Source organism: Gossypium hirsutum, chromosome A09 (assembly GCF_007990345.1).
Source record: "Gossypium hirsutum isolate 1008001.06 chromosome A09, Gossypium_hirsutum_v2.1, whole genome shotgun sequence".
NCBI classification, from domain to species: Eukaryota; Viridiplantae; Streptophyta; class Magnoliopsida; order Malvales; family Malvaceae; genus Gossypium; species Gossypium hirsutum.
Window position 1 is genome coordinate 82,955,612 of NC_053432.1, and position 21,024 is coordinate 82,976,635.

General features: G+C 33.2%; 2 protein-coding genes and 1 pseudogene across 6 annotated transcripts; all 3 read left to right on the forward strand.

The window, feature by feature from the left end:
* Positions 1–2,925: 2,925 nt before the first annotated feature.
* On the forward strand, positions 2,926–6,077 carry LOC107928416 (serine/threonine receptor-like kinase NFP; annotated as a pseudogene). The gene is made up of 2 exons (XR_001692608.2): positions 2,926–4,216; positions 5,161–6,077. The product of XR_001692608.2 is annotated as a serine/threonine receptor-like kinase NFP (transcript).
* A 124-nt stretch (positions 6,078–6,201) lies between these two features.
* Positions 6,202–12,457, forward strand: LOC107928415 (putative ion channel POLLUX-like 2). Of its 3 annotated transcripts, XM_016859637.2 has the most exons (24): positions 6,243–6,696; positions 7,333–7,445; positions 7,609–7,712; positions 7,850–8,077; positions 8,152–8,223; positions 8,415–8,490; positions 8,608–8,706; positions 8,825–8,979; positions 9,058–9,162; positions 9,289–9,375; positions 9,542–9,626; positions 9,696–9,843; positions 9,971–10,047; positions 10,115–10,195; positions 10,327–10,521; positions 10,618–10,731; positions 10,826–10,918; positions 11,021–11,147; positions 11,217–11,293; positions 11,425–11,472; positions 11,561–11,630; positions 11,710–11,783; positions 11,897–12,007; positions 12,083–12,457. In XM_016859637.2, the coding sequence occupies exons 2-24, from the start codon at positions 7,419–7,421 to the stop codon at positions 12,182–12,184; spliced, it is 2,355 nt and encodes a 784-aa protein (XP_016715126.1). In that variant the 5' UTR covers positions 6,243–6,696; positions 7,333–7,418; the 3' UTR covers positions 12,185–12,457. The 3 variants fall into 3 exon arrangements, with proteins under 3 accessions (XP_040933188.1, XP_016715126.1, XP_040933189.1); XM_041077254.1 differs by having other exon boundaries at positions 6,202–6,696; positions 11,897–12,457; XM_041077255.1 differs by lacking the exon at positions 6,243–6,696 and having other exon boundaries at positions 7,584–7,712; positions 11,897–12,457.
* Positions 12,458–13,474: 1,017 nt separating this feature from the next.
* Positions 13,475–20,771, forward strand: LOC107928579 (alpha-mannosidase I MNS4). 2 transcript variants are annotated; one of them, XM_016859832.2, is made up of 18 exons: positions 13,485–13,740; positions 14,154–14,273; positions 14,373–14,465; positions 14,861–14,947; positions 15,036–15,126; positions 15,233–15,288; positions 15,550–15,622; positions 16,527–16,636; positions 17,189–17,239; positions 17,326–17,414; positions 17,579–17,660; positions 17,774–17,887; positions 18,201–18,280; positions 18,706–18,841; positions 19,023–19,093; positions 19,201–19,447; positions 19,839–20,105; positions 20,287–20,771. In XM_016859832.2, exons 1-17 carry the CDS (start codon positions 13,627–13,629, stop codon positions 20,070–20,072), a joined length of 1,848 nt encoding a protein of 615 aa, XP_016715321.1. In that variant the 5' UTR covers positions 13,485–13,626; the 3' UTR covers positions 20,073–20,105; positions 20,287–20,771. The 2 variants fall into 2 exon arrangements, with proteins under 2 accessions (XP_016715320.1, XP_016715321.1); XM_016859831.2 differs by having other exon boundaries at positions 13,475–13,740; positions 19,839–20,771.
* Positions 20,772–21,024: the final 253 nt, after the last annotated feature.

The window sequence follows — 21,024 nt, forward strand, 5'->3', positions numbered from 1 at the left end:
CTACATAGGGAAAAAAGAAAAAGAAAAAAAAAACTCATCCAAACAGTCTATTCTTTTATTGAAATTCAAAGATGCCACACCATCAGTCCTTGTCAAACACTGCTACACATTTTCTAAAAGACGCAGAATCTGTCCAATGCCTATTAACCAACTCAACTTTGATTATGAATCTTCCATTGCCATTTTCGATTTTTAGCTTTTGAATTCTTCAAAAACCTTACATTTTACTATTGCCATTTCAAACTTACCAGCTCTGAACCGCAAAACGGATTATAGACTCAAAGACAGAGATGATATAGGTTTTTGGATTTTTATATTAATTTTAAGTATTTGAATTTTAGACTTGTTTTTGATAAAGTGATGTTTATTTTATAGCTTTCTTGAATATTATTCGATAATAAATTTTATAAGATATTATTTTAAATATATATATATAAGATTTTTAAATTATTTTTTATTATTTTAAATAATTCAATTTTGAGTAACCACATCTGATAAATTTAAACTCTATAAACCATCGTGGGTTTTATTTTATTTTTTCTTCAACCCTACCCTACTACTCAAAAGGTAATCAATTATGATGAACCTTTGATTACGCCTGCTTCCTTATTGGCTGCTTGTTTTGAACTTTCCCGGTCCACCAACGAAATCCCATTACGATCAAAGAGTTGACTTCAATTTGCCCAGTCTTTCCATTTATCTTCAAACTCATTCGCTCTTATATGTTGCCATTTTCATTCCCCCTAAAGTTTAGGTATAAAATTCATTTTTTTTCTTTTTATAAATTGAAATTGTTTTTTCATTTACAAGATATTTAAATTTATGTCACAACACATAAATGAGTGCATTATGCACTAATTGAATTGATAGCTCGTGGTATTAGAATAATTTGTATCCATTCTCAAAGTATGTACTTGTAACATAGATTTGGGTTAGAAAAGAAAAAACCAAATAAATATAAATAATGGATCAAATATACTTCAATTTTTTATATTTTTTATACATTTAAAATTTAATTTTTTTATATTTAGAAATTTAATTTTAAAATTTAAAATTCAAGTCTAATTGTTAATTAATATAATTTTTTTTGTTTAATTCGATAGTACTTCATTTTGAAATAAAAAAAATGCTCATTTACTAGTAATGTAAAAAATAAGAGACATTGTAATAAACTTAAATTTAATAGAAAAATTTTAATTGTGTCAACAATTGAACTCGTACTTTTTAATATTAAAAAGTCATAGAACTAAATTCTTTAAAATAAAATTAGACAGGCTAAATTTCGAATGTGAACAAAGTAAAGGGACCTATAACACCATGAAAAAACAATAACTCGTAATCAACTTTAATTTAGTAAAAAGTTTTTAATTGTGTGAATAATTAAATTTATGTTTTTAATTCTAAAAAATACAAAAACTAATGCAACGTTTGGTATGATGAAAATCACTTTCCTGATAATTTAATTAGTTAGAAATTATTTCAACGTTTGATATGTTAAATTTAATTTACTTTTCTTAAAATTTAATTTTGCCTTAGGAGTTACTTACTTTCTAATGATCATAGCAATGTGATTCTTATAATAAAATGTGACAAAGTTACTTTCCCATGTAGATTAGAAAATTTAAAAAATATATATATTGATTTAGAATGTTAGTATATTAATACACTTAAAAAAAAAAACTATGATTTTGTTCTCAGTTGCAAATTTGATTTAGCACTTGTATTTGTGTGAAATACTTTTTTTTTGTAAAATTATTCTATTTAAGTTGTGTAAAATTTGTGGGTCAATGTATTAGTATGAATAAAATATATCATTATTTAAAAAAAAAAAGAATGGTAGTATTTTCTTTTTGTTTTTTGCCTGTGAAATTTTGATGATTTTAAATGATTTGTTGGCTACCATTCTCAACCTGAAAAGGTAAGGCTTTTATACTTATCTGATGGCGGGAGCCAATTTCCTCACAACTTTGGTGACCATTTGCTTATGTGGTAGCTTTCTTCCTGTTGATTTCCAGGTTATTTGTTTCGTGCAATCCATTGATTAACTGGCATGCTTGAAAAATTTTAGAAGAAGAATAAAACTAGTATTTGATTGCAAACAAAAATTGACAGATCAATGAGAAGGGATAATAGATTTTGGAGCATATATAAAATAATTTATCTTGTTTTGATCACTTTTTATCTTGAATATTTATTCTATATATTTCAAATTTATTTACTTAATACTGTACTAAATGATTTATTAATAAAAAAACTAAATAATTTTAAAAAAATGATTTATAATTTTTAAAAAATTAAAATTAAAACCTAATCATTTACGTTTCATTACATTTCAAATTTAATTTTTTTAAGAATAAATTTAAACTTTTTTAAACATAATCATGTTTAGTTAGGGCAATTTTTATAACAGCCATATTTTATTAATTTAGTAACAAATATTTTATTAACATACGTACTCATTTAATATTTTACGGAATCACAATCATATTTTATTTTAAATATTTAGTAATAATTTCATTATAGGTCATTTTTGGATTCATTTAATATTTTATACTCTTTTTAATATTTAAATATTTATTAAAATTAATTATATTTTAAGTTTATCTTAAATATAAAGTTATAGATACTATTTTATAATATATTTTAATTAGTAAATATTACATAAAAATGTATGGGATTGCACAGGATATTAAAAAATATTTAAATCCATATTTAATAAAAACATATTAGATAAAAATAAATGAAAAAAATGTACCTTGATATATATATATATATCATACATTAATATTAATTTTTTAATAAAAATAAAATCATAAGTTATCATTATATTCTCATAATAATAGTGAAATAAAAAAAAACAGAGAGACTAAAACAAAATATCTATAGCAGTCATATTTGCTGTAATAACTCTTTGATTTTCATTGTTCTTACAGGGCCATGTGGTAGAGATACAAACCCCTTTGAAAAGTAATAGTTTATCTCCATAGCCTTCTTAATTGTCAACAAAAGCAATCATCGAAGCTCCCATTTTTCCACTTTTCCCCAGTTATTAAACCAAACCAACCAGCTCTAGTTCATAGCTAAACAAAGCAAAAAAAAAAAAGAATGAGAACCAAACTCAGCTATGTCTTTATGTTTTGTCTCTTGTTCTTTGTCTTCCATGCCAATTCCCAACCAAGCACCATAGGCTACACTTGCAATCTCAACCAGACCACTTATCCATGCCAAACCTATGTTTTTTTTCGAGCCACTGCACCTAATTACCTTGACTTAGCTTCCATTGGTGATCTTTTCAATATCAGTCGTTTAATGATATCAGAACCAAGTAATATTTCTTCTCCATCAGCTCCTCTTATCCCTGATCAGTTCCTCTTTGTTCCGATTTCATGTGCTTGTAACTCCATAAATGATACCATAGGTAGTCTTTCAGCTGCTAATCTTACTTATACATTCATAAGAGGTGATACTTTTTATCGGGTGTCGACTTTGAATTTTCAAAACCTTACTACTTATCAATCTGTGGAAGTTTTCAATCCTGATGTTGTCCCTACCCAAATTGATATCGGTCAAAGAATTGTGTTCCCAATTTTCTGTAAGTGTCCTAATGAAACCCAGATTCGAAATGTAGTGAACTACCTTGTTTCTTATGTATATCAACCGTTGGATAACTTGTCTGTGATAGCTTCGAGGTTTGGGATTCAAACACAAGCTATAATTGGTGCTAATAACGGTAGTATCCAGCCATATGATACCATATTCATCCCCTGTCAGTAGGTTACCTGTTTTGACTCAGCCTCAGGCTGAACCAACTCCTGTTGCGACTGGGAAAACTGAGAGGACAGGTGTCATTATTGGACTGTCGATTGGGTTAGGAATTTGTGGGATTTTGATGGTTTTGTTGTTTGTTGTGTTGGTTTATAGAGAGGTTTTATCTGGGAGAAGAAGAAAGGAAAGAGATGAAGAGAATCATAGATTGAAGATGAACAGGCCTGGGATGGGGGTTAAGGGGATTGAAGCTAATTTAATGGCGGATGTATCAGGTTGCTTGGATAAATATAGGGTCTTCAAAATTGAAGAACTTAGAGAAGCCACCGATGATTTCAGTTACAGTTGTTTGATTCAAGGATCTGTTTATAAAGGTTCCATTGATGGAGATAATTATGCTATAAAGAAGATGAAATGGAATGTTTGTGAGGAGCTTAAGATCTTACAAAAGGTAAACCTCTTTTTTTGTCCCTTAATTTCTTGGAATAATTTTCTGTTTGTTTACCGTGAAAATTTGATGCTCGGGTAAAAGTACCGCATATGAGTAAATTAATATTTATATGTTAGGTTAAAATGTAAATTGATCATTCTATAAAAAAATTTAAAGACTAGTTTTTAACGATCAAAATGGATGACTGACTAATTTACTTTTCAATTTAATATATAACGATTAATTTATCCTTTTATTTTAATGAAGAGAACAAAATATAATTCGACTCATAGTATAAGAATTTTTATAATAATTTTACTAGCTTTCTTGTATTTTAGGACTAACCTGTTAATATTTTTCCAAGGATCCATGTGAAAAGAATTATATTGAAATAGAAATAACTGGTAATAATGAAATTGTTTGATGGGAAGATAGAAAACATTCTTTAGCAGATGAGGACATGAGTGGAAGGACTTAATTAACAAATGATGATAGCAAATGTTTGAGTTTTATATTACCAATAAAATAATGATTAGGTTAAATGACCTGTCCATTGATTAGGTTAATTAAAAAAATTAAATTATTTTTAATATTCCCAATTAAAGAGTTTTCTATTGTTTATACTTGCTTAGGAAGGCCATTAGGTTCTTGACTTGACTTGAATTTTGATAAATTGAAAATGATGGCACCAAAGGTGAACTCACCTTGGGTCCATTTATTTAGTTTTGGATTGTAGTTTAATCATCAATAGAATAAATAAATCTCAAATTTATAGTTTAGTCAAATTGATTCGAGCAATCATCTTTAAGAGTGATATCATCCAGCAAGTCCAGATATCATTATCCTTACACTTCCATTGCTATTGGATTACTCTGGTCATTGAATTTAAGCTTTAAAGATTTTGTGAATGGCAAAAAAAACAACAACTAAAACCCTGATTCTGAATCTGAATCTGTCATATGAAGGTAAACCATGGAAATCTGGTGAAGTTGGAAGGGTTCTGCATTGATCCTGAAGACACAAGCTGCTACCTGGTTTACGAGTTCATTGAAAACGGATCGCTTTCCTTTTGGCTTCACGAAAACGACAACGAAAAACTGAGCTGGAGAACAAGGTTAAGGATTGCAGTTGATGTTGCCCATGGTTTGCAATACATCCATGAACATACAAGGCCAAGAGTGGTACATAAAGACATCAAAACCAGCAATATTCTTTTAGATGCCAACATGAGGGCCAAAATAGCCAATTTCGGGTTAGCGAAATCCGGCTGCAATGCAATAACGGTGCATATAGTCGGCACCCAAGGTTACATTGCTCCAGAATATCTTGCTGACGGGGTGGTGTCGACGAAAATGGATGTTTTCTCCTTCGGGGTTGTTTTGCTCGAGCTTGTATCAGGCAAGGAAGCCATTGATGAAGAAGGGAGGCTTCTATGGGCAAGTGTTGAAGGTGTTTTGGAGGGGAATGAAGAGAGGAAAGAGAGGCAAGTGAAGGAATTCATGGATGAATGTTTACTAGAACAGAGTTTATCAATGGAAGGTGTGATGAATGTTATGGCTGTTGCCATTGCTTGTCTGAATAAAGATCCCACTAAAAGGCCTAGCATGGTGGATATTGTTTATGCATTGTCTAAGAGTGATGATTTGATAGTCGATGAATCCGAAGATTCTTTATCTGCTCCTCCGGTTGTAGCAAGGTAAAGTATCGCTCATGCTTGAGTCAAGGATCCCATGTCAGCGATATTATCCATATCCGACACTCATTGTAGTGACTAGTGATACTTGTAGCATATACTAGAGATGGCTGTTCAGCTTGTATGATAGTTGCCCCCTTCCTATTATTGGCCTATAAAGTTGTACTTAAATATATATAAATTTTTGAAGTGCTTGAGTTTTTTTTTTTTTCACAATTTGAAAGGTAAATAAAGGGAGTGCAAGGTTTATTTTATCCCAAAAACTAATTTCAACCACAAAAATCATCAATTTTTTCCGTGTGAAATGCAACTTTTAATCTAAAATACTGTGTCAAACGTGACTGCATGACAAAGCCGAGAGAGAAAAAAGGAGGTTAACGAGATGGAATAGAGCACGGTGCAGAAATGAAGTGGACAAGTGGTGTTTAGATACCAATGCCACAGTAACTTTCTCCCCCAAAGGAAAATGACAGCAATGGCCTATCACCTATGGTCCCATGTTTAGAAGATTTACCCTTTTGGCCCATCTCTCTTCACTTCCATTTCTACTTTGTCTTAACCTTTTCCATACAAAAAAAAAAAATCCAAACCCATGTAGTTCACACTTTTCCCTATATTCTAAATCATTTCCTTGTAATCACATTTTTGTCTATTTCTTCTAACCCACATCAAAAGTTTTGTTTTTTTTTACACTTTTTTTTATATAGAGGAAAGGGGGGAAAATGGTGTTTTGTCAGTTACAGAGCCCTCAGCTATGCCTATTGCCCTCTAGAATTTCCAGGCCGACTCAAACCTCATGTTCAGCCAGGTAAATTTTGAACATGAATTGTTGAATTTAAGCATCTGGGTATGATTGGAATCCTAGGAGTAATGTACATTGGTGATCATATGATTTTAAATTACTCATTTTTATCCAATTTCTTTTTTTGTTGTTGATGGAATCAAAATTCTCCGAATTGATTATTTATTGTGGTAAAGATATGGTTCTTGGGGTGTCCTTTGTGTGTTTTGATCTGCCTTGGACCAAACTAATAAGTCCCAAAGCTTTGCATTGTATGCACTATCATGGTTACAGTCAGAGATATAGTGATCAACTAGATAGAGACGGGGGTGTTCTTGATCATGTCATTTCTTCATTTTTACCGTTTATAAATCAAATAGGATAGCTTAAAATATTGGGATTTTGAGTTGATCTGAATTTATTTTAGGTTCAAGTGCAGTGATCCCTCTATTGCATTTTCTCAAAGCAAAAATGACCGCTAAATGAGATCGATGTTGATGCAATTACCTTTTCATTTTCCTTTTTTTTTTTTTAATCTTCTTTGGTTTGTGGTTTCATATAGAGGGATGTGCTATGAAGGATTGCCGTTTCTTTTTCATTTACATATAGATGGGGTGTATTTTGAGCTATTATGCATTTGAAGTTTCTTGAATTTTGTTGTAGAACACAAAGAATAAGAGGTTCAAACAATATGATACTTCTTCAGAAATCAATAAGCAACTTTTGGTGGAACAGTTCTTCATCTAACAATGTGCAAAACTTTATATACAATCGAGGTGAGTCCTAGTTGTTAGCATTAATAGTTTGTCAAATCAAATACTTATGTTCAATCCCATGAATGAGTAGTTAATAATTATCCATTGATATTAACCATGCAACTGTCATTGTTCTTGAAATCCATGCTTTCTCAAAAGAACTATGATAGCTTTCCTCCTTCAGGAAAATGAAAGGTTACTATTCAAAGCACAACAAACAACTCAGAGTGTGTTTCGGATAATTCAAATGTCGAATTCTTTAGGATGGGCCAGCACAACAATTCTCTGGTGAGTCTTAAATCTTTAATTTCAAAAGACTCAACATAGTAATTCTTTTCCTTTTCTTGGACGGTAGAGCCGTAAGGTTGATGGGGGATAAGCTGGGGTCAGTTATGCCTTATGTGTCTTGATTGTCGTTGTTGCAGGTGCAGGATAACCAAACTATACTTGTGTCTGGAACTTTGTCATCATTTTCGGCATCTACATCAGACATCGACGGCTACAAGCTTACCTTTTGCCTGCCTATCTAGTTCCGTGAATAAACCAAGACCTCTTAACTTGGATGTGTCCTTGCCTACAATTAAGGATCTTCGATGGAACATTTCACGGTTACTCTATTTATTCAACATTCAACTTGAGAAAAATGTTGCCACGTAAGTGAAAGTTACCTTTTGCCTGGGTTTTATGTATCAGAGCTAAGAGATTCATTTGTTGCAAATTTTTGTAGGATTCTTGTGGTTCTCCTTGTAGTATGCGTCTCTTTTATAGTTGTCGGTGGTTTCTTGCTCTTCAAGTTTAGGTAATTTATAATCAATCTTTATTTATCTAAATATTAATTTGTATATGATTATCATTGTTTGGTTTTAGTTTTCATCTTCAAATACGATAATTCTATGTTATTTTCCGGAAAATCACTAATTCATAGTGGACAAAGAGCTCTAATGCTACTTTCGTTATGCTAATATGGTAGCTATGCATTGAACAACACAGGGGAAATACACATTCTTTAGAAGACTGTGTCTGGGAGGCGTGGGCATGCCTGTGTTCATCATCTACCCATTTAAAAGTGCGTGGTGTGTTATGAATCTAATAATTCGGTTGCTTCAAAATATTATTGCATGATTACCAAAACAAATTCGAAAACTTTTGAGTCTGAAAAACATATTCATGTCCTGAACTGCAGCAAAGAACACGTATTGAACGTGTTGTTGGCTTTGTTCTTGCTATATGGGGCATCTTGTTTTATTCTCGATTGTTAAGCACAATGACAGAACAGTTCAGAGTAAGTACCTTCGGACAAGAGCTCATTTTACCTCTTTTTCCTTCCCCCCTCCCCCCCCTTCAATAGCTCGTGTTATTTATGTAAGCTACCCCGTTGGAATTTCGTTTTTGTGTGACAGAGAAACATGCAAAAACTCAGGGAAGGAGCGCAAATGCAAGTTTTGGAGACTGATCATATCGTCATTTGTGGGTTAAACGGACGTCTGTCTTTCATTCTAAAGCAACTAAATAGATCTCATGAACTCGCTGTGCGTTTAGGGACTGCTACAGCCAGGTAAACATTATACTGCCATGATTTTTCCCCTTTTTTCATGCATAATTATTGGTTTCTACGTGCATTATATTTTCATAGGAGGCAGAGAATTCTTCTTATGTCAGATCTTCCGAGAAAGCAAATGGACAAACTAGCTGACAGCATTGCCAAGGATCTTAACCATATCGATGTCCTCACAAAGAGGTATAAAAGCAATGCCCTCCTTTCCCCTGAATATATAAACTTCTTAAAACGTATTTGATTCATTGCATTTGAATCATTCGTGTCAATAAGTTTCTGTTTCTTAAACATTGGTTTGTGCTTGTGCAGTTGTAGCCTTAGTTTGACAAAATCATTTCAAAGAGCGGCAGCTAATAGGGCACGTGCCATTGTCATATTGCCTACAAGAGGAGACCAGTAAGGCCTTCATCATGTTTTAATTCTCGAGTGTTGGTCTGCAAGCAACCATGTCGCAAAGTTTAGTTGAAGTTTTATGTAATAATATTATGTTCACTTTATTTATTGTAATACAGACAGTTCTGTTCAAGGGATGTTTAGTGACAGCAGTTTGTTAACTGATTAGGTATGGAATTGATTCTGATGCATTTCTCTCTGTACTAGCACTTCAACCTATTCCCAAGATTGAAAATGTCCCAACAATTGTCGAGGTATGTTCATCTGTATAACCATAAGAAATGTCGAGTTTAATTTTTGACCCTTTATTTTTTATGATGTAGGTTTCAAATTCCACTACATGTGAGCTCTTAAAGTCGATCTGTGGACTGAAAGTAGAGCCAGTAGAAAACGTCGCTTCTAAATTATTTGTTCAATGTTCTCGGCAAAAAGGGCTCATAAAGATCTATAGGCACTTGCTTAATTATAAAAGTACATATCTCATCGAAAATAATCCATTTCTTTTGTGTTCCAATTTATTTTTCGATTTTAGATTCTTTTCATATCATTATGTTAATACTTTTCTGCTCCGAAACTAATTTATATAGCGTTATTGCAGAGAATGTATTCAATCTTTGCCGTTTTCCTAGTCTAACAGGATTGACTTATAGAAAAATAAGACGGGGATTTCAAGAGGTAATAAGTTTTTCACTTAACCTTAGCATTCATCGGTCACGGTTTTCTTATGTTGGTTTGTTTTCAGGCAGTTGTTTGTGGTCTTTATCGAGGCGGTCAGATATACTTCCATCCCAAGGATGATGAAATTCTTCAGCAAACTGACAAAGTATGTCTCGACAATATGACTTTTCAAACTTTTACATGCATATTCCTCCATGTTTTGAATATCGTATAGCCTAAATAATGTAATCTCAAAGAAATTATTATAGATTTTTATGTCCATGTATCTAAATGTAGGTATTGCTAATTGCACCTATTCATAAGACATGGAAACAACAACAGGCATTGGAGGATGATGGAAAAGAAGAAACCAAAAGACTCCGAGGCATGGAAGTTTTCAAAACAATCGTTGATACTCCAGATCATGATTTCGAATTAAGAAAGGAACAGTTTACTAAAATCGTAAAGCGTCCCAAAATATTTGGATCAAAGGTATATGCTTTACAAAGAGATAAGTGCTGTAAGTGACAACATCTATTGAACATTCTTGAAATCTTACTTATATATTCTTTTGGTCCGAAAAAGTAGGCATCAGACCAGACTATCGGACCCACGGAATGCATACTTATGCTTGGATGGCGCCCAGATGTTATTCAAATGATTGAAGAATATGATAATTATCTCGGCCCTGGAAGCGTATTGGTATGCTTTTATTTTCTTTTGGGAGTCTTATAGTCTCGATTTTCAACTGTAAGTGTCAGATTGTATCACTTGATGGAAAACTTCTGTATTACAGGAAATATTATCTGATGTTCCATTAGAAGAAAGGAAGAGAGCAAGCTCCCTTTCAGGTCAAGCAAAACTAAAAAATGTTCAGGTTATCCATAAGGTACTTTCTTATTTAGTTGCTCATGTGGTGTGGAATGACTGCAATGATAAGCCTTTTTAAGGTTTCGCTCTAATATTGTTATTTTGCCTTCACACGTTGCAGATCGGAAACTCCATGAACTATGATACGTTAGAGGAAACTATAATGAATGTACAAAATAATGTCGTGAAACCGAATCGTATTCCTTTTTCCATTGTTGTGATTTCCGATAGAGAATGGCTTCTTGAAGGTAATGATAATTAGTAGACGATGTATCTTTTGGTAAAAGTTATCCTTCGGCTAACTATTTGCTTTTCAGATCCATCTAGAGCAGACAAGCAATCTGCATACTCACTTCTTCTCGCGGAGAATATCTGCAATAAACTCGGAGTGACAGTAAGTTCGGTTCAATATAATCTTGATAACATCATGGTCTTGAATGTTAATATTCTAGCGTTAGCCAATAAAAAAAAATGCTAATATTTGAGATTTAAGTAGTCTGAGAACTGTTGTTGATCGTTCCGCAGGTGCAAAATCTGGTTGCAGAGATTGTTGACTCGAAATTAGGCAAACAAGTAATTTTTGTTGCGAGTTTGAAAATTTTCTCATTTTATTATCTTCAAATTTTCCAATTTTTGTAATACTTTAGATCAAACCCTGCAGATTACGAGAATCAAGCCATCCCTGACTTATATTGCCGCGGAGGAAGTGATGAGTCTCGTAACAGCTCAAGGTCTCGAACTTCTATGACTGTATTCATATTGTTTCGATGTTTAATCTTTGAAACATAACTCTTATGTTTTGCATAACAGTGGCCAAGCACAGTGAACTGAATGAGGTCTGGAAAGACATTTTGAATGCTGAAGGTGATGAAATATATGTAAAGGTAAAGACACATATTCTGACATTCGTTGGGGAATATAATCTTTCAAATATATGAAAAAGCTCAGAAAAAATAAAAGAAGTAGTATGTTGTTACTTACCTATGTTTCTATGCAGGATATTAGCCTTTACATGAAAGAAGGTGAGAACCCTTCGTTCTCCGAGCTAACCGAGAGAGCATGCTGGCGTCAAGAAGTTGCGATAGGATATGTGAAAGACAATCATAAGGTACGTTACACTTTTTGCTGGATTATAAACACGGTTTCTTCGATGCCTAAATGTGTTTTCTTTGTTCCACCTCAGGTTATTAACCCAACTCCAAAGACAGAACCTCTCTCCCTAGGAATGTCGGATTTACTAATCGTCATTTCCGAGCTCGAAGGCGAGCAACCTATTGTCGTCTAAAATGCAAGTAACTCCAGCCATTTTCGTTCAACTTTGCATTTTTTTTTCTCTCAATAAATTCTTACGGTTCCAAGGGTGTCGACTTCGGAAACTGTTTCATAGATAAGGCTGTCCCATGAAAATATGTTTTCTGTCATGGGAAAATGTTGTAAATTTTGTAGGAAAAGCAATAAATTTCTTCTTTTTTCCTGAGAAAAGTCATGTTACTATTTCCCTTTATCAAAAATAAATGAAAAGAAAATCTCTTGGATGAGTCCAAGAACTACCATTAAATGGTTAACTTCGCAATTTATACCGGCAGCTCAATAATTTATGTGCGATAAATTAATAAAAATCTGTCATTTAAGTTGAATTTTGATAGTTATCAAAATATTAAATTGGATCGGTGAAAATCGTCAAGTTTGATCGATTGAACAAAAAGTTGACAAGTTGTTCGGTTTGATATAGTACATTAATTCCTTTCATTATTAAAATTTTCATTCTAAGATATGTCACATAAGATATGATGTCTAATTTAGCTGTTAAAATAATGATTTTAGTAATAGAATGATATTATTAATATAACCTTAATAGTTTAAATATATAATTAAAGTGTTTTAAAGTTTAAAGATTAATTTAAAATAAAAATAATAGTTTAGGGATATCTGGTGTAATTAATTTTTTTTAATAAAATTTTTGTGCTTGATTGATTGAAAATTGTATATATCTATAAACACAATTATGTGGCATATCTAACAAGTAGCCATTTGCTATTGTATAAAACAGATATGTATAATTACTAATTAATTAAGATTTTAAAATCAATTAATTTAAAATTACAAAATCTTCTTAATGCATTAATTATATAAAAAATTTATGGAAATTATATTTTAAAATGTATTAAAAGGTAAATTAATTTCACATATTAAATATATTTTAAAATGTATTAAAAAGCCTACCGAAACGCACCATGTGATTTTCATCTTTGAATTAAAAACTATAAATTTTAAGAGTTAGAACATGCTTCAATTTTTTCTATATTTGTAAATTTGAAATTTAGTTAATTTATTTTTATATCAACGAAATCACCTCATTACTTTTTGAATTCAAAAATGTAAATTTAGTTGTTAACATCATCAATTTTTTTTGTTAAATTCAAATTGATTACAAATTTTAAAATTCTTAAAGACATAAATAAAAGGACTAAATTTCAAATGTAGAAAGAGTACAAGAGCTTGGTTTACATTTTAACCAATTCTAAAATATGTATAATTGTTTTAGTATTTTCCTTATAGTAATTTTCTTCCCTTTAGAACTTAAAAACCCGGCTAGGCGGCCAACCAAAAGAGCCCAGACGGATAGTTCATAAGTGTTTTAAATTAAAGGAAAAAGAGGCTGAAAAAAATCCGATGTAAAATCCGAGATCTTAACAAAGAAAGAGAGATCGAAAATCTAATAAAAGGATGAAAGATTTGAATTTGGTCCCTACGTTTCTATGGTTTCTTTTGTTGTTTCCTTTACACAAAGCAGTCGCAAATGGCGTCACTCCCGAGGAAACCAAGCAGCTAAGAGATGAGGTAAAAAGGGAATTTTTTCCTCTTAAATTTATCGTTTAAATTCAGGGTTTCTGCTATTTTAGATAGATATATGATTAGGCTTCTTTAACTTTACTCTCGTTGGCTTTGCTGATCTTGCACTTTGGGATTTTTACAGTGCTTTGATTTGTTTTGTTAATTGATAACTGAGTTTATAAGGCTAGTTTTGGAAACCCATTTTGGCAAGAGCATGAAAAAGGATGGGAAACAGATGTATTAGTAGTTCACATAGTATGTAAATACTTGATTCTTGTAGGATGTTTAATGAAAAGTGGAAGTCAAAAGTTTAACATTTAAGCTACAATTTATCAATATATCTAATGGGAGGAGTGGATTGGAATGTATTAACCATTCGTTTGATGGCATTTGTTTTGTTGCATTTTTGGGAGCTGTAGGTACGTGAAATGTTCTATCATGCTTTTGATGGATATATGGAGCATGCATTTCCACTTGACGAGTTGAGACCGCTATCGTGTGAAGGAGAAGATACACTTGGTGGTTATGCCTTGACACTGGTATAATCTTCATCTTTTATATATGTTTTTTCCTATGTGTGAGACTGAGATTGTGTATTGAACTGTTTTTGTGATGTTGCTGGTATGCTGTTGTTGCAGATTGATTCTTTAGACACATTGGCTTTACTTGGAGACCGAGAACGCTTTACAGCCTCTGTTGAATGGATTGGTAAAAATCTTCAGTTTGATATAGTGAGTGAAATACTTTTTTGCATAAAATCTTTTGTGCTTATCCCACTGGGTTTTTTTTTAATAAAGAAACCTTAGTGAAACTTTATTTCCTTGGTTTAAACGCTCAAACTCTGGTTTAAAGAGCTCCTTGATAACTTTTAAGACTGGTATAATAGAAGCTTGATCTTCTGTATAGTGCTAAAAGTTATCCTAGTCCTGTGGGTTAAATGCAACAATACATGATAGTTTGTTTGCACTTCACTATGATAATAAATTATTGTTGGTGGTTTCCAGTTTCCAAGTCACTGTTACCGTTCACTCAATTAATAATTAGTTCTATTGGCTATATATAATGCGTTTGGTACCTGGGAATATTGCTATCAATCTAAACTTTGGAGTTTACTTTTATTCTGTAGAATAAAACAGTTTCTATTTTTGAGACCACCATCAGGGTCCTTGGAGGTTTACTTTCCGCTCATCTTATTGCAAGTGACTATGCTACGGTAATATCGATTTTTGTCCACCTCCATCAATCTTTTCTAATCATATTTCATTCTCGTTGAATAAATATCAAGGTCATTTCAATTTCAGGGCATGAGAATTCCTTCATATGACAATGAATTACTTGACTTAGCTGAAGATCTGGCTAGGAGGTTATTACCTGCATTTGACACTCCTACAGGTATCGGTCCTGGATCTTTATCCATTAAAGATGCAGTAACAGGAACGTTGGCTGGTGATAGATTTAGTATCTTATTATGACTATTTCCAGCTATGTCATATTGCAGGAATCCCATTTGGTTCTGTTAATCTAATGTATGGAGTTGATGAACATGAAAGCAAGGTAATGCCTCTATTATCTCCCAAGTTATGATTTTATTAGTTAGTTTTCTAAACTGCTTGTGCTTGTGTGACCCTGAACATAGCTTGCGCTAATTCCCCTTGTCCCAAATTGTACAATGCTATCAGTGCTGAAGTATGTAATTTTTTCATTCACATGTTAATCGGTAGTAGGGGCCAGTTACTGATGAGTCCTGTATGTGTGCAGTTTTCATGTATAGTATCTATATAGGTAATTTTGAACTTCCAATTTTGGTCTGTTCAGATAACATCTACAGCTGGTGGTGGGACTTTGACCCTTGAATTTGGAGTGCTAAGCCGTTTGACAAATGATCCTAGTAAGTCTTACTGCTCTTATATTTGATGTTTTTGCATTCTCTAGAAGTTTGTGTGCCACAGAAAGTATAGTAGCAAGTTTTGGCTCTCCTACATGCCTGTTCCTTGTAGTCTTGATGACCCTGGGTTTTCTAAGGCTATACATTGTAATTTCAGGTAGTAAGAGTTCTAGCATCTTTCATAGTTTTACATCATATCAGGCTTTGGCTGAATATTTCTTTTGGGTTGCGAGTTCCCTTGCAAGCATTTCATTTTATTAAATTATTCTTCTACTTGCACGGTTATTACAACAGTTCTTTCTGTTCTCATAAATGGTAATTTGCCGCCCACATGAAATTTATGTGGAGTGTAGTGCTTTATTGGATTCTAGAAATTACACTAATCATGTAATGTGGATTTCAATACAGTTTCTGTTGCTAGCTAGCTATAACTATCATGAAATTAGACCACTTTCGCCTTTCCTTGTCAAAGCTTTAGCAACAAGAAAATTTTACCTTTGTTGCCGAATGGTATAGCAGCCTTGCTACTTTTGATGGAACCTTTGGTCTATCCTGACTTGCAAAGCCAATTTATTGAGAACTTTAATGCTAATGCTAATAGTTCAGGATCCAAAATATCATTTCCTCTTGCTGTGAGAATAGATGTAAGGAGGTCAGAGTGCCATTGTTTTACACCTTGCACAAGTAATGTTTACTTTCAAATTTAACCTGTAAAGGAGATAAGGTCTTGAGGGCTGCCGGATTGACTAGGAAATGTGTAAATCAAAACCTGTTAGCTAGACTTAGGACAGTGCTATCAGTAGACCAGTGATGAGATTTTTAGTTACTTTTATCAATTGTGAGGACTGTTAAGTGTTAAGTTTTGTTTTCATTGCTGAAATATGATTCTCTCTTAAAATGGATGCAGTTTTTGAGCAAGTTACCAAAAATGCTGTTCGGGGCCTATGGGCTCGCCGTTCAAAGCTTAATTTAGTTGGTGCTCACATCAATGTGTTTACTGGTGAATGGACACAGAAGGTAACTTGCTGTTTTACCATGACTGCATGGTCAAGGGCCTTGTAACTTTCTGGTTTTTTAATGGTTATGATAGGATGTTCTTCACATTATTTAGTTGTTGAAAAGGATTAAATCTTCATTGCTTCTACCAAGTGATTCTCTCTCTCTCTCTCTTAAATGTTGAAGTTAGTCTTTTCTATAGGAAAGATGATCTGTCTTGAACTTCCCTTTGATGTGATTCTTTTGAAATTCTATTGTGAAACCTTTTTTTTTTTTTTCCTTTTATACTTTCAAACAGATAAACTGGGAGTTCATATTTTCACTGGATGCATGTGCCTTGAAAATTGCCTTACTGATATGCAGACATTGAATAGAAAAAAAAAACAAAAACAAAACAGAAACATATAATTAAGAATATGCACTAAACTAGAAACTCAACTTCAGTTCTATTCATTAATTGATTGACCTCCTGCTGGAAGTTAGCCCTTCTGTAGCATTCATTTACCATGTGGATGTAACAAATATAGCCAATCTACACTGGCCAGCTCGAATTTATTCTATGCTGCTTTGCAGGATGCTGGAATAGGGACAAGCATCGACTCCTTCTACGAGTATCTTCTGAAGGTCTGTCACATGACTTAAAATTATTCTACCTCGTTTCTGACTAAGTAGTTAAAATTTTTTTTCCCCTTTTCTTGATATATTTTCAGGCATATTTATTGTTTGGGGATGAAGAATGTTTGTTCATATTCCAAGAAGCATACAGTGCTGCTATGCACTATCTTTACAATGATCCCTGGTAAAAACTTTTGTTGTGCTGCACTTAATTAGTTTTTCTTTTTCCCTTATTTTATTATACCTTTTGTCATTTGGCATTTTCTGTGCGTCATCTAGTTACTTTATCATCTCTCTCTCTCTCTTTCTCTGTCTTTCTATTTGTTTAATTTTAATTTTCTTCCTTAGGTATGTAGAGGTCAATATGGATTCTGCTGCTATTGTCTGGCCACTATTTAACAGTTTACAGGCATTTTGGCCCGGGCTTCAGGTTATTATTTCTGAATATCATTGTCTGATTTAAACCATAAGATATATACTTTTGATGGCCAATAAGATATGTAATTGAATATTTGATAATCAGAGGTTTACCATTTTTGGAAGGTTTTAGCAGGAGATATTGATCCTGCTATTCGAACTCATACTGCCTTCTTCAGTGTCTGGAAACGGTATGGTTTCACTCCGGAGGGTTTTAATCTTGCTACACTTAGTGTTCAGGTATCTGAATCATTTCAAATTAGAATTTTACTGATTTCATGTGTAACTAAATAACACGAAATATGCCTTGTTACCAAAGGAGTTTTATTGCCTAATAAATTTTCTCAATTATGATATTATTAGACATAGCACCTGTGGAAGTTCAATTGCCTGATAAATTCTCTTTTTCTTTTTGGAAAAAAAGGTCTCACATTTATATCACGTTCCTTTGACAGCATAAACAATAGAGTTATCCCTTTTGTTCCAAGTTAATAAAAAGCTTGTATTTGGCCTATGTATCAATCTTCTAAATAGTACCATGTTTTCTTGGCAGCATGGGCAAAAGAGTTACCCTTTGCGTCCAGAGTTAATAGAAAGTACGTATTGGCTCTACAAAGCTACCAGAAATCCCAGGTCAATCTGATTGATATTTATTTACTTTACTTTTGAACATCTTTTCAGACAGTTATTTTCAGGTGGTAATATTGCAATGTCTTAACTTTATCTCTGTCTTTCTTTTACTGGAGTAATTCTAAATGGTGGAGATATCACGTTTCGTATATTAATTTAATGATTTATCATTTATCAAAGAAAACTCATTTGTCGAAGCAATTCATGTCATATTGAACACCCATAAGATAAATTTTATTAAAAGACAGAAATTTCTGAAACTTACTACATCGAGAAAGGGAAAGTGTGAAAGGAATACAGCTTATGCTTATTATCATGGCTTTTCACTACAGTGATTAAAGATGCTACCCATAAAAGAAATGCAAGAAAAATAAAGCTGACCCCTTCTGCTGTGCTATTTTTTCATGAATGAACATTTTCCACCTTAGATATCTGGATGCCGGACGAGACATAGTTGCTAGCTTGCAATATGGGGCAAGGTGTCCATGTGGTTATTGTCATATATCAGATGTCGAGTTTCACAAGAGGGAGGATCACATGGAAAGCTTTTTCCTGGCGGAAACAGTAAGTGAAAAATTCCATGTATTATCCCCTGAATACAATTTTAGGATTTTGATTGACTTGAACTTGACTCTAATTTGAACTATCTGCCAGCTGCCCCCTCGCCATATAGTTTTTGTTTTTATCATCACATTTTCTATTCCATTCCGGTATATTCTTGTTTGTAATCTTTCAACCTGGTCAGGTGAAATATTTGTGGCTCCTTTTCGATTTGGCTGTGGGTCCGGACAACCTTGTTGAAAATGGACCATACAAGTGAGATTTTTTTGCCTAGTTTCTTTTTTCTTTGTTCTTTTTACAAGAAGAAAATATATATAAATGAAATATGCTACATTTTTGGGGGGGCAAAATCCCATTTATAGGTACATATTTAGCACTGAGGGCCATTTATTGCCGGCAACTCCTCAAATATCTCTATTACAAGAGCATTGTTCATATTTTGGGGCTTATTGTAACCGTGACAGCTTAAAAGAAGAGCCTAATGCATCAGACAAGTCTGCTGATTCTCAAGAAACCAATGGTAGTAGAGTTTCCGAGGATTGGGTTCGCACGAGATTTCCCTTGGATTCTTCTTCTTTCAAGGCATCTCCTGTATCAGGGCTGATTAAGGTGTGTATTAAGTATTTTCTGAATAAAATTTAGGTATAGCTTAATGAGTTATATTCCCTCTACTTTGTACTTTGTTCATTTCCACCGTGTTGATGGTCATATTATTAGATGATTTGCTGGTAAAAGATTGATTAATGTTTGTTCCCTCGGTGCCTACACAAGGATTTTCGGTTTCAGGTTACCACAACACGAAAATGTTATTCAGCTGTCTTTGGTAGGAATTTGGTCATTACTAGTTGTAGTTACATGCATCTCTTATGGCTCAATTGTGGAATAAACAAGGCACAGCCATGGAAGATTGAGGCCTTTTGTTTTCAATAACTATTTTTTGGGGGGGGGGGGTAAATAATGTTTTTCTGTTTTTTTAGAGATTGCATTCTTTATGTCACAGGGCCTTTGTCCAGGACTAACTCATGAGCAGAAGTATGGCATTTCGTATCTTGCTTCAGTTGATACACCTCATGAAGATAATTCTGCTAAACAAAAAGATACCGTGGTTCAGAGCCAAGCTATAGTTGTCGTTTCTGACCAAATCTCTAATCAATCACTATCTGGTGACGGCAACGATAACAATGTTAAAGAATCGACTGAGAGGGAACTAGAGAGTGATCCATCTCAATCGTGAAAAAGCTTCTCGGGCGTGTATAACTAACCAGAGGTAGTTTGTGCCCTAAACCATATATGACGAAAACCGGATCTCAGCTCTTTCCTTTGTGCTATTTTCCTTGAAAGATCATTGATAGTGACTGAAGAAAACATTGGCTGCTCTGACAATTTATCTGATTACAATGGTTGATCTTCTCGACTTTTGACAGCACACATACTATTGTAATTAACAGGTTTGAACAATCCGGCAACAACTGTTGATACAATGAGTATATATTTGAGGCTAGACGTGTGAACTGCAAGATGAAGCGGGTCGTAAGATGTCTGTGCTGTTATGCTGATCATGGACGTAACGTCAGAAGCTGTCACTTGTATACTTACAGGGGCAAGCATTTGTAAACTTCCCAAATTTTAACAGGACTTTTGTACATTTTATTTAAGACTAAGGTTGATTACAGTGGGTGAGGCCATTATCATCCCGGATTGCCGGAAGACAATAGTTTGGAAGTTGCCTGCTGGAAGGGGAAGATCGATTTTAGTTGAGGTTCCATTGATTTGGGGTCTGTCATAAGGGTCTCGGAAACCATCGCCTTTCACCCCATTTGATTTGAGTTGTAGTGAAAGACAATAAGTTTGATTGATGGATTTTGATATTCAATTTCCCTTTTATGTTTGGTTCTTTTTGTTCGAATTTGATTGGTATCTCAGAGTTCCTTTAGGCTGTGATTTCTTTTCGATTGTGAAAAATATGTGCAGCTTTAAATCAGTTTCAAGTTCTTCCACTGCAAATAATGTTATTAGGTGTAGGGAAGAATAATTTTTTGTTTTAACCGAAAAAACTAACTCATTTGGTTTTTTCAGTTTCTATTTAGTTGGTTGGGGTTGGTTGGGGTTGGTTGGTTGGTTTAATTGGTCAATTCGATTGGTTATGGTTATCAATTTTTTAATTTCAAAATTGACCAAAAACTAAG